This window comes from Grampus griseus (assembly GCF_964374135.1).
Source record: "Grampus griseus genome assembly, chromosome: X".
Taxonomy (NCBI): domain Eukaryota; kingdom Metazoa; phylum Chordata; class Mammalia; order Artiodactyla; family Delphinidae; genus Grampus; species Grampus griseus.
The window spans coordinates 127,173,128-127,185,185 of record NC_138999.1 but is presented as its reverse complement, the minus strand read 5'-3'; the positions used below and the strand labels follow the sequence as shown (position 1 = coordinate 127,185,185).

The following is a 12,058-nucleotide window of genomic DNA, read 5'->3' as shown; positions in this document are numbered from 1 at the left end:
TCGCAGCCACCATCCTCTCTTGCCTTGATAACTGCGACAGCCTCCCACCTGCTAGACTCTGATTCTACTCCTTCCCCTTCCGGTGCGTTGTCCACACAGCAGCCATGGAGAGCATCCTGAAATCCACACCATCTGCCCCTGTGACCTCTCTGAGCTTGTCCTCTACTGCTGTCTCCCTAGCTCCCTCCCTGCTGGTGACACTGGTCTCCTGGCTGACTCTTGAACCCTTGGCTCCCCCTCCCGCCTCAGGGAGCGCAGGCCTGTGCTGCCACCTGGATATGTGCATGAGTAGGCCCCTCACCTCTTCTGGGGTGTGACTCAAAGGCCACCTTTCTCAACTAGGCTCTCCCTGACCACCCGGCACAAAATTCCAACCACCCCCCAGAGTGCACAGCCCCACCACTTCCTACCCGCTCCCAGCTGACTTTTCTCCCCCAGCACCTAACACAGAACACATTTGACGTGTTCTTTTGTCTCTCTCTCGCACTAAAAAGATGCTCCAAGAGGGCGGGGATTTGTGTGTGTGTGTTCCCTGCTGTATCCTCAAGCCTAACACAGTGCCGGACACAGAGCAGGCACTCATATCTGCAGAATAAATGACTGAGAGATTAGCATTTCCACAACCAACTTAACCCAACTCAGTGAGACGGCCCACCTGCAGTCCATTCACAACACTACTGCACAGCAATTGTTCTCAAATGCCTACCCCATCCTGTAGCTTTCCTGATAGAAATCCTTTTGTGCCCCCCATAACTAGGGTGACCATATAATTTCTCATCCAAACCAAGACACTATTGTGAGTTGCAGAAGGATGCTACTGATAATTACACTGGCTCGACCAGTACCCTGTACCATCTGGTGCCAAAGAGACCACAAAGCCCACCCTACTTATAGCTAAGGTGGTTATTAAAAATGCAGAATTTCAGGCTCTACCCAGGAGATGGTGGATTAGATTTAGGGTGGGATCCAAGAGTCTGCCTTTCAATCAAGCACTGGAGGTGATCCTGACTCAGGTTATACAGAACTGAGCAGAGAAGCATCGGCCCAGAAGACAAGGGCACAATTCCTTGGAAGGAACACGGGCCCCTTCAGGATCTAACTCCTGCCTTCCCGCAAGTCTTCTCTATTATCAGTTCCCCACATCCAGCATCCAGCCCACATGGCTGCACGTTCCACTCCTGTGGCCAAAAAGCGTCCCCTGCCCCCGTCCCGCCACTAAAAACTGAAGCGAATATCCCACCTCCGTATACCGCAGTGCAGTGGATCACAACTGAGGCTGCGGAGTCTTTTTGAAAAATTCTAACTCCTGGGCCTCACCCAAACCTCCTAAATCAGAAGCCTCAGGACTGGGGTCTGGCCACCTGGAGTTCTTAAAAAGCTTCTCAGATGATTCCCACGCACACCACATCCAGAGCACTTCCAAGCGCACCTCCACCCTGGCACTTATCACACTTGATTTCAATGGCTGGTTTGTTTGTATCCTCCACTCGATGGTAAGCCAGAGAGCAAAAGCCGTCGGGCATTATTCTCTGACTCTCCAAGCCCTCATACACTGCAGAGTATCTGCAGATGAGTGAAACCCTGTCCAGTGCACGTACTGTCTTGGCTGTGATTAGTTTTCAGTGAAGCTGACGACTTGGGTAACTACTTCATTAAAATACATTGTAATTACACTGAGGTAGAAACAAAGGGAATGTTTCTTGTTGTTCCTCTGCCTTTGGAAACTCCCAAAAGTTCAGCTCAGGGGTGTGACTAAGAGGCAGGAACCAGCATCTGAAACTGACCCAGTGGCGTTACAACAGTATGTCTCGCCTAATTGCACTTTAGCGTCAGCGAAATGGCCAAGATGTGGAAAAGCTGCATATTCCAGGCTATGGGATCACCCACCCCTTGTCCCGAGTGTCAGGGTGGCCCTCCCAGTTGGATCTGGTCGGTTTGTGCTTCTAACTGATTCATCTTAGTTCTCGGACTGCCTAAGCAGCAGTAGCCTTACGTGTTTGTGAAAACAATGAACCGGTTCCTTCAAAGTGTGAAGAACTGAAAGTAAACGATGATGTGTTCTCGAATAGGGAGCAGTTTGGAAGTTTTCCATCCCAGCTTTTCAAATGAGGGTATCTTTGCCTCTATCTGCGCCAGCCCGACACCCACGGGGTGCCGCCCTCCAACTGCCCCTACCAACCCCAGCATCAAAGACCCCAAGCAGCGGCGGCGGGATTTGGGTCTTCAGACCACACGAGGCAAGGGCACGCTAAAAAGGGGCGCCGGGGTGAAATTTCCTCCCAAACGATTCGTGGCCGGGGCAAGGGCTGCCGAGGTGGCTCCAAGGTGCAGTAGGAGGCGGCCTGGGACACGGTTTGACAGCTGTGAAGCCCCTCGGGGTGCGGGGAGCTTCGGCGCGAGGCGGAAGTGAGCCAGGTGCGGGCCCCGGGGACCAGGCGGGGGTTCCCGGGGCTCCGGAGGGGACGCGGGAGGGGGACGCCCCAGCCTGGCCTCGGCCCGGCGCGCGGGGAAGGGGCAGCCGGGCCTCGCGCGGGGCCCTCGGGAATCGGGGACCGGAAGGCCGCGGCGGCCGGGCCCCGCTTACCTGTCCAGGGTCTCCACGCTGGGCTGCCGGGAGCCGGCGGCGGGGGCCCCCACGACCCGAGGGGGCCTCCTGCCGCCCGCCGGCCCCGGGCCCAGGCCCCCGCCGCCCTCGCCGCCCCCCGCCGCCGCCGCCGCCGCCGCCGGCCTGTCCATGGCGCGCTGAACCCTCTGCCGCGGGGAAGCCGCCGTCGGGAGGGGAGTGGCGCCCCGGAAGGTCCAGCCGCGCGCCTCTGGCGGCCCCAATCTGCCGCCCGCCCGACTCAGGCGGCCGCCGCCATTAGCTGTCACCTGGCGCCCCGCGTTACCCACAAGGCCTCGCGCGTGGGGTGGGGGGCGGGGAGGGCGGCGCGCGGCCGGGAGCCGGGTCCCCTCCCCCGCCGCCCCGCCCGAACCCCACCTGGGCGCCCGGCCCGCGAGCCGGCGAGGTAGGGCCCGGGCGACCGGGCACGTCCTCAGCCACTTGGGGTCGAAATCCACCAATGGATTATGCAGAAAGAACGTGCTCTGCTCGGGAAACTATCATACTGACATTAGAGATGCAGGGTTAAAAAAAAAAAAAGTTCAGGGAAATTCAACTACTCAGCGTGATTTGTTTTCCCTCAGTTTTCCTTCCCAGAAAAGTTTGGCGGTGGGAGAAGCCCAGGCCCCCTGGACCTCCCTGGTCTTGACGCGTCCAACCCCGAGCAATCCCACACATTTTACAACCCCTCCTCACTCCGTTCTTACCCAGCCGTCTGTAGGGCAACCAAGTGTTCTGATACCGCCCTCGGAACTTCCGCCCTTGCTTTATATTAACAGTAACATTTAACTTCTGTCAGCTGAATCACGGCTTGTGAAAATCAGGGCAGTAGCTGATGATAAAGGCATTTAGGACATTTGATTCCTGTTCAGTATTTATTTCCCTGCTCATTGTGTTAGGGTTTGCATATCCAACGGGCTCATCCCCTCTCAACCCACCCCTGATTTAGTTGGGGACGGGGATGGGAATCATGGCTAAGCCCCTTTGCCTGTGATTGCCCTGAGTATGACCTATGACCCAAGTCTGGCCAGTGAAATATAAAGGGAATGCTTCCATCCTGATAAAAGGCAGACCTGTAGACAAGGAGTAACTAGTTCCCATCCCAAACCCATCCTGCCCTCCCAGCTTAATAACTTCCAACTGAACTGTGAGCATGTGATGCCTGAAACCCCAGCAGCCATCCTAACACCCACGAGGGGATGAGCCTGGGGTGAAAGGGTGACAGGGTGAGGAGAGCTGGGAGGAAGGAAGGGAAAATCTCCAACTACACTGGAGACCCACCTCTTGCAGGCTTCTGGTTTTCCAAAATTACTAAATCAAATGTTTAACCCACTATTATAGACTGAATGTTTGTGTCTCTCCTGCCACCTCCACCATTTATATTGAAGCCCTAACTCTCAAATTGGTATTGAGGTATTTGGAGATGAGGCCTTTGGGAGGTGATTAGGTCATAAGATCATAAGGCGAGGGCCCTGAAATGATGGGATTAGTGCCTTTTTTTTTTTTTTTTGTCTGCATTGGGTCTTCGTTACTGCGCGTGGGCTTTCTCTAGTTGCCGTGAACCAGGTCTACTCTTCATTGCGGTGGCTTCTCTTGTTGCGGCTCTAGGCGCACAGTTGCAGTAGTTGTGGCGCACGGGCTTAGTTGCTCTGCGGCAGGTGGGATCTTCCTGGACCAGGGCTCGAACCCGTGCCCCCTGCATTGGCAGGTGGATTCTTAACCACTGCACCACCAGGGAAGCCCTGCCAGACTTTTAAAAGGTTTGCCAATATGTGGGTGTGGGGTGGTATCCCACTGTGGTTCGAATGTACATTCCCCTGATATCACCGAACTCCTATTTAACTAAGAAGACTCAGTTCTGACTGCATTCCCAAGAAGTTCCTCCTTGACCCCCTATCTTGGCCCCAAAGCCCCCCAATCTGCCTCTATTAGAGCAGGGTGCACCCTGCATGGGAATTACCAGTTAACTGAACTATCTTCCTACTAGGTCAGACACTTCAAAGGAGGCCACTGTTTTACTCAGTTTTGTTTCCCAACAAAGATCAGCTGACACAGGTCTGGGTCATAGTAGACAGTATTTGTTGATAAATACTGTCTAAAAAAATACTATCGAAAATATTGTCTAAAAAAAACCCACTTGTGGTTCGTAGTCTCATCTATAAAACGACCCCCCAAAAAAACCCAAAACAAACAAAAAACCCCTAAAAAACCAAGCCTATCAATTTTATAAGGTTGTGGGGAGGCTAAATAGTACAGAGTTGGGCACATATGCCCCCAATAAATATCTCCCTTTCTTCCATTCAGGGACCAAGGGGGTTGGAAGTACATGGTCTGGCTTTAGATAGATGCGAGGATAGAAATAGGGAATAAAGTCAGAGGCAACTCTTAAGTCTAAATATCGCCTGAGATGTAACAAAATGAATTGAGCTAGTTGTTTCCCTAATTGTGAGTCACTGTATAGCTGGTAACAGGAGAGTGCGTCTGACCTCTCAGCTTGCAGGCCCACCATCACATCTGCCAACACGGACTGAGGTGTGGTAGCAGCATCATAGCCTCCCCAGATGTCCACATCCTAATGCCTGGAACCTGTTGTGTTACCTTACACAGCAAGGGGGCATTAAGGTTGCTGATTCTCTGACTCTGAGGTGGGGAGAGCAGCCTAGGTTATCCAGAGGGGCCCAATATAATCACCAAGGTCCTTTTTTCCTTTTTCTTTTTTTGGCCACGCGGGGAATCTTAGTTCCCCGACCAGGAATCAAACCTGTGCCCCCTGCAGTGGAAGCGTGGAGTCATAACCACCGGACCGCCAGGGGAGTCCGCTAGGGTCCTTTAAATGTCAGCAAGGGAGGCGGAAGAGTCAGAGTTGAGAGATTTGAAGGTGCTGTGCTGCTGGCTTTAGACACAGAGGAAGCGTCCACGACTCCGGGAAAGCAGGCGGCCACTAGAGGCTGGAAAAGGCAAGGAGAGGATTCGCCTCTAGAGCTGCCAGAAGGAACGCAGCCCTGCTGACACCTTGACTTTAGGCCAGGGAGGCTAATTTAAGACTTTGGACCTCCAGAACTGTAAGAGAATAAATGTGTGGGGAAGATAATAAATCAGCACTAAGTTTGTGGTGATTTCTCACAGCAGAAACACGAAACTAATACACAAGGGCCAATGCCATCTTCTACCATAAATACTGTATGTGCATAAGTGAGGAAAATGTGTTTCTGACAAGGGCTGTTTGACTTGTACGGATCTTCGAGAACGTGCAGTCCATACCCTCACTGAGCAGGTGGACACTAAAGCCTCCTCCCGGGCCTCTCGAGGGGGTGCTGGGAGGGCCTCACATCTTCCAGCCAAGAAGCAGGTCCAGAGCCCAGACGGGAACCCAGGCCCCCACCCGTCCCGACCGGGGTTCCTTCTAATACAGGTTTGTGACATAAAGCTCCCGAAATGAGATGAACAACTTTCTTTTGTAATTTATGTGGACTGCACTGTGGAACAGTCCATTTCAGAAGCACATACGTATTAACCACTATAAATGAATAAGCCGTGTTCTCCGTAACTACTAGAAAAACAAACTAAATCTTAATGGTCATGTCTAAACATTTTAGCTACCTTACATGGTTTAAATACTAAGCATTTAGCTACCCTACATGGTTTAAATACGTTATCACCTTTGCTTTTAAATGACGAATTACTGCAAATAAGGAATAAACCGTATCTGAATCTGAGCCTCGTGAGGAAATGAGAATACTTTGTTTTGCTGATCTTTCATCTTCCAGATATGTTTAATACAAAAGACTTTACTAATAATTCCTTAACTAAGTTATAAATCTAACAGTAGATGCCAGAGTATTAGACTCATTTCAAAAATTGGTATTCCGGCAGCATGCTTTAGTGATTCTGTGAACCTAAAAGAATTTGACTGCAATCTATTTCAACCATTAGGTTTTCCTGCGGATGTGCTAATCCTCGTTCTTGTTTGTGCTGCATGCTGCATATATTTATTTCCTTTGGGTGTCCCCAGATTTTACTTTAATGGCCACCAATGGCTATGTCCTCCAGTCAGAGGTGTATCTACCCTGTAATCAATTCCTGTATTTTAAGAGCATTCCCCTTATATAGTCCTGCCTTTGCCTAATGCTCCCAAATGCCACATGAGCTGTCCACATGACTGACAGCTGCATTCTGTAGAGGGCTGCAAGTGATGAGATACTGGTCAACAGATTTTCAAACTTTTGAGTATTATTCCTTCCCCAAAACTGTAAGGAGAAGCTTTGCTGCATTATCAAAAATAGATCAGAAAGTACTATGACTATAGTTAGGAAAAACCTGTTATACTGTCAGAAATAGATATGATTCCAACTTACTTGAAGGGCTGTCCCAGGAAGAGATTATTCTATTTCATTGCAGAAGGCAAAGCTAAGGCTATTCAGTGGGAATGCAAGAGAGGCAGAATTCAGTTCGATGCCTGCATACGTTTGTTTCAATGCTCTGGGACTTTGGGCAAGTCAATGAACCCCTGCAGCAACAATGCCCTCCACGGTTGAAAAACAGGGATAATAGAACATCACGTGGCCACGAGGGCGCAGTGAGGGTGAAATATAGCCGTGTCTGAAGAAGAACCTTGGAGAGCATTTCAAATACTCATAGTTTTAAAAGAGATACTTACTCTTTTAAGAGTCCTACTGGGATTTTTTAAAAATGGTAAGTTTACTAGTATAACTATTTAGCGCTCTTAGGACACACGTAGATGAATTTCCAGTTGGCCGCATTTGAAGAATTTTAATAATTCTTACCTGAAGAGACATCGAGTATGACTTGTTTCAACCAGTCTCTTAATCTCCCTTAATGTCAACTGCTGTGTTCTCCATCCGGAGTCTGAAAGTCTTGCGTCTCTGCAGCCCAGCACTTTTGTGAAAGCTATCCCTACTTTAATAAAGACAGCTGTGGCCTGACATAGGGAACAGGCTTGTGGTTGCCCAAGGGGGAGAGGGGATGGGGGAGGGAGGGATGGGGAGTTTGGGATTAGCAGATGCAAAGTATTACATATAGAATAGATAAACAACAAGGTCCCACTGTATAGCACAGGGAACTATATTCAATATCCTGTGATAAACCATAATGGAAAATATGAAAAAGAATATATATATATATTTATAACTGAATCACTTTGCTGTACAGCAGAAATTAACACAACATTGTAAATCAACTATACTTCAATAAAATACATTTTAAAAAATGAAGGTAGCTGTGGCTTAAAATCTGCATTGTTAATGTACTTAAATTTCCAATATTGTTGGGACTTGGGGAGAGCCCTATACAAGGTTGCTAGTAAGATAAAGGGCATGTGAAGTAGATCCAGGAAAAGCAAGTAAGATGGGCAACATGCACATTTAAGACGCATACACAGTTACAGCCCTGGGAATAGAGTGCAATGTTTAGTTAATATATTTATTACAGCAGGTCTTTAGTCATTATTGCCATGAAACATTTGTCATGAAATTTCACAAAATCCTTTCAGCTATTAGTATTAGCTTTTTTTCTTTTCATGGAGTGACACTTTGTTAATTTATGAAATATTTACAGCGTTTACAAAAAGCAAGAGACTGTCTAAAAAATTTCTTATACATACAAAATTTATACATTTATACTACTGCATTTGAGATGTCTTATTTGGTAGACCATTAAGCTATGACATAAAATAATTTACAAAGATATATTTAATCTCTCTTAATTCACTGAAAACAAAACCATATTAGCTATAAATAGTCCTTTACAAATCACTGTAGAACACATTAACTGTTTTTTAACTGTAGCCTTAACTTTTACAAATATACTGACTAAATGAATTAGTTCAGATATCAAATAGAACTGCATTTGAAATTGCATTTAATACTACAAAAAAAAAAAAAACCTGAAAAAGCAAACCGCTGGGTACTTCAAGTAAAAATTTGTAGAACCAGTTTTTATGCACGCCTGGGTGGGGAGGGGTGTCGAACACCACTGAAATTGAAATGCATAAACACCATACTTTCAAGAATACGCTCAACAAATGTACATCTGCGGCTTTTATTTCAAAGGATGCTGCTCTAGCGACAGCTCACACATCCAAGATGGTCAACCCGACACTTTGGCAGATCAGCTAGTTTGACTAGAGCAACGTTTGCGAAAACATTCACATAAGCAGCATAATGCATCCGACATCTTCAAACAGTGCTATAGAAGGGGTTTCTACCACCTGAAAATAGGTCAGAATCCTAGGCAAGCTCATGAAAGAACTTAGGAAACAGAACTGGCAATGTTAAAAACAATCAAATCGTATTTAACTGGGCGTTATCAGTTTTTTTTAAATATAAAAATATGCTTCTCTTGGGGAAAATACTTCATATTCCAAAATTTCAAAATGATGGAAAGCTCATCTACACAGCTATTTGTCCTTAAGTCATCACACTTACGATGGTATGAAATTTGGCAATTATTTAAACACCTTGCTTGTGGATTATGCCTTGGAAGCTGAGCTCAATTTGGTTTTGGCAGGAACACACATCTTTCACATTTGGGTTCCTTTTAGATCACCCTAAGCAACTACTGTAAGCAGTTCGAGGTAAATCCATTTCACAAACATATATTCTTTCCCCTTTAGTTAAAAATGTTGTTCCAATGAGGCCCACAAGATACATATTGTACACATAGTATTTCTGAAGAGGTAAATATAATTTAAATATTATCTTTCAAAAACTGCTTCTGGAAGGTATCAGGATTTTCCAAAACCCCATCTGGGCTCCTTTCTTCCAATTGCCGTGTAGACACTGTAGTTTTCTTGCAATATGTATTCTAGAAGGCACATGTTCAAGAGTTTAAGATTATGTTAGTTCAAGTTCTACATGGAGGCAAATATTTTAACCTACTCTGTACAGAGGCCCCGAATGAAAGTCAGCTATTTCCTTTATTAGAAGTGAGTCTGCACGTGGGACATCATTTGCGAAGGACTAGAAGGTGAGGTCGAGGGATCGGAAAGCTTGGGAGAGTTGGCGAGCTGCAGCTCCTCAAGTCGCTTTATGTACTCGTCGCGCAAGGCCAAGAGCTCCATGTAGCGCTGCTCCACCGGATTTGGCTGCTGGAAAGAAGCACAGATGTGAGTTCCCACTTTCCGCCACCATGACACGCCTGTGCCCCACATCTGCTGCGGCTGCCGCTTTCTGAACAAACTCACTCGTTGTGGGTTAACACACATCACTTCCTTCAATACTGCGTAATTTACAAATACAGAAAAGCACAAAGATTAATTAAAAAACACCCAGCTATTTGCCACCAAGAAATAACTCACGTACACACATCCACACACATGCGTCAGCATCTTTTTAAAATGCATCAACCCAGGCACAGCTCCGGGCTCCTGTGTCACCTGTCCCTGCTGCCCGCTTTCACTCCCAGAGGCAACAACTCTTCTCAGGTTGGCATGCAGCCTTCCTTCCCGAGCAGACTTGTGACACTTTTCCTCTCAATGAATATCCAGAAACAAAGTACACCATTCTTCTCTATTTGGTGAAAATTTACATCAATGGTGGTATTCTGTACTTATCGACCGACATTGTGATCCGACTCTTTTTCTCAAGCGGATCCCAGTTGAATTCGTTGAATGAATAAACCACAGCTGATCTATCCATTCCCAATAGTGGGATATTCCCCACTACTATAAGCGACGCCGGGCCATCTTTGGACACATCTCCTCAGACTTGTATGTGAATGTTTCTCGAAGGAATTTTCCTGGTGGGTGAGGAAGGAACTGCTGGAGAGGACAGTATGGTCTTTTCAACTTTACTAGATGCTGCCCAATTGTTCTCTGAGGTGGGGTGATGACCTTATGCTCCCACTAGTGGCATCTGGTGATTCCTGTAGCTCTACATCCTCATTAGAACTTAGCAACGTAAGAGAAAGAGTTTTTGCCAATTTGATGAGTATAACATGGTATCTCATGGTAGCTTTAGTTTGCATCACTCTGCCTTAGCACATCTTTTCACGTGCATGGCTGAAAGCAGTGGCTCTGACGGGCAGCCTAGTGTGAATCTCCAGTCTGCCTCTTAACAGCTGTGTAACAACTCTCTGGGCACCCCCATTTCCCTATCTGTCAAATGGGAATAAAACCAGCCCAGACCACAGGGTTGTCGTGAGACTGAAGTTGGTCAATACAGTCTGTTCTGGTACAACACTGATGTCTTTGATTGATAAATAGGGGACTGATGGCAGTACAAAGGTAGAAGTAACACCAAAACACAATGAGATTCTCCCTGGTACCAAGTACCAATTTAATACTTGGTACTTTTATTTAATATCCCTGGGATGTTAATTGTTTAAACTTTTGTATTGAGACAGAAATTACATACAGTGATGCAAACAAATCTTTAAAAAATGTTCGGCTCAATGAATCTTTGCATACATATACACTAATGTAATCACCACCCAGGCCAAAATATACAACAGAACAGACCCTAGACTCCCTTGCCAACATGTTAAGGTTCTGAAGTGATCAAGGGCAAGCTTCTAGAAAGCTTGAGCAATATATGAGGACACTAAGAAAAAAGCTGAAAGTCTACAGAAGTGTGCCTTCCTTTATGGCTGTGGCTTCTAGAACTGTCCTGCTTTCCACTGCATTAAGCTATCTGCTGAAGCTGCGAGTACCAACAAGGAAGTTGAGAAGATGCTACGCTGATGAAGAAGGCTATACCCTGGATCTGAGTTGTACTGGTCAGAATGGTCTGTATCAGAGGCAGATGCTCTCCAGGACCTGCATCTCAGAGAAGGGGGCAGGAGCCCTGGGGTTTAAGACTGTGTATGAGTTTCCTGTGGCTGCCATAACAAATGAACATCAACTTGATGGTTTAAAACAACAGAAATTTATTTTCTCACAGTTCTGCAGGGCAGAAAGCCCCAAATCAGGCTGTCAGCAGGGCCACACTCCCTTTACAGGCTCTAGGGGAGGAGCCTTCCTTGCCTCTTCTAGCTTCTGGCAGCTCTAGGTTTCCTTGGCTTGTGGCCACATCACTCCAATCATTCTCTGTTTTTACATGGCCTCATCCTGTCTCTCAAATCTTCCTCTCTTCTCTTATGAGGACACGTACCATTGGATTTAGGGCCTGACTAAATCCAGAAGGATCTCATTTTGAGATCCTGAACTTAATTATATCCTTAAAGACCCTTTTTCCAAATAAGGTCACACTGACAGGTTCCAAGTGGATGTGTCGTTTGGAGGCCACCATTCAACCCACTACGGGCTGCCAAGGCCTGATTGCTGCTTTCATCAGCGCTCTGGTTACAGAGGTGCACGGGTTTGGAGTGGTCTCCTCCTACCTCCTAGCCCCATCCCTCTTGTTAAGTCCCTGTTCTTTTTACTGCATGACTTTGCAGAATGTAAGGTTTTTTCCAAAATGCGTATTGGCATTAGGACAGGAATGCTTGGTAGAGCACCTG

At 47.0% G+C, this 12,058-nt stretch overlaps 2 protein-coding genes across 11 annotated transcripts in view; both read right to left on the bottom strand.

Annotated features, from left to right (window-relative positions):
- Nucleotides 1–2,842, bottom strand: part of MTMR1 (myotubularin related protein 1) — a 72,122-nt gene extending 69,280 nt beyond the window's left edge. For all 8 annotated transcript variants that reach the window (XM_082680879.1, XM_082680887.1, XM_082680886.1 and 5 more), the window contains exon 1: nt 2,585–2,842. In XM_082680879.1, coding sequence (XP_082537005.1) covers nt 2,585–2,736 — 152 coding nt within the window. In that variant the 5' untranslated portion in view covers nt 2,737–2,842. The remainder of the gene's footprint in view (nt 1–2,584) is intronic.
- A 5,212-nt stretch (nt 2,843–8,054) lies between these two features.
- The window catches only part of MTM1 (myotubularin 1), a 98,381-nt gene continuing 94,377 nt past the window's right edge, over nt 8,055–12,058 (bottom strand). For 2 of the 3 annotated variants that reach the window (XM_082681708.1, XM_082681710.1), the window contains one exon: nt 8,055–9,707. In XM_082681708.1, coding sequence (XP_082537834.1) covers nt 9,540–9,707 — 168 coding nt within the window. In that variant the 3' untranslated portion in view covers nt 8,055–9,539. The remainder of the gene's footprint in view (nt 9,708–12,058) is intronic. The other variant, XM_082681709.1, reaches the window with a different exon arrangement.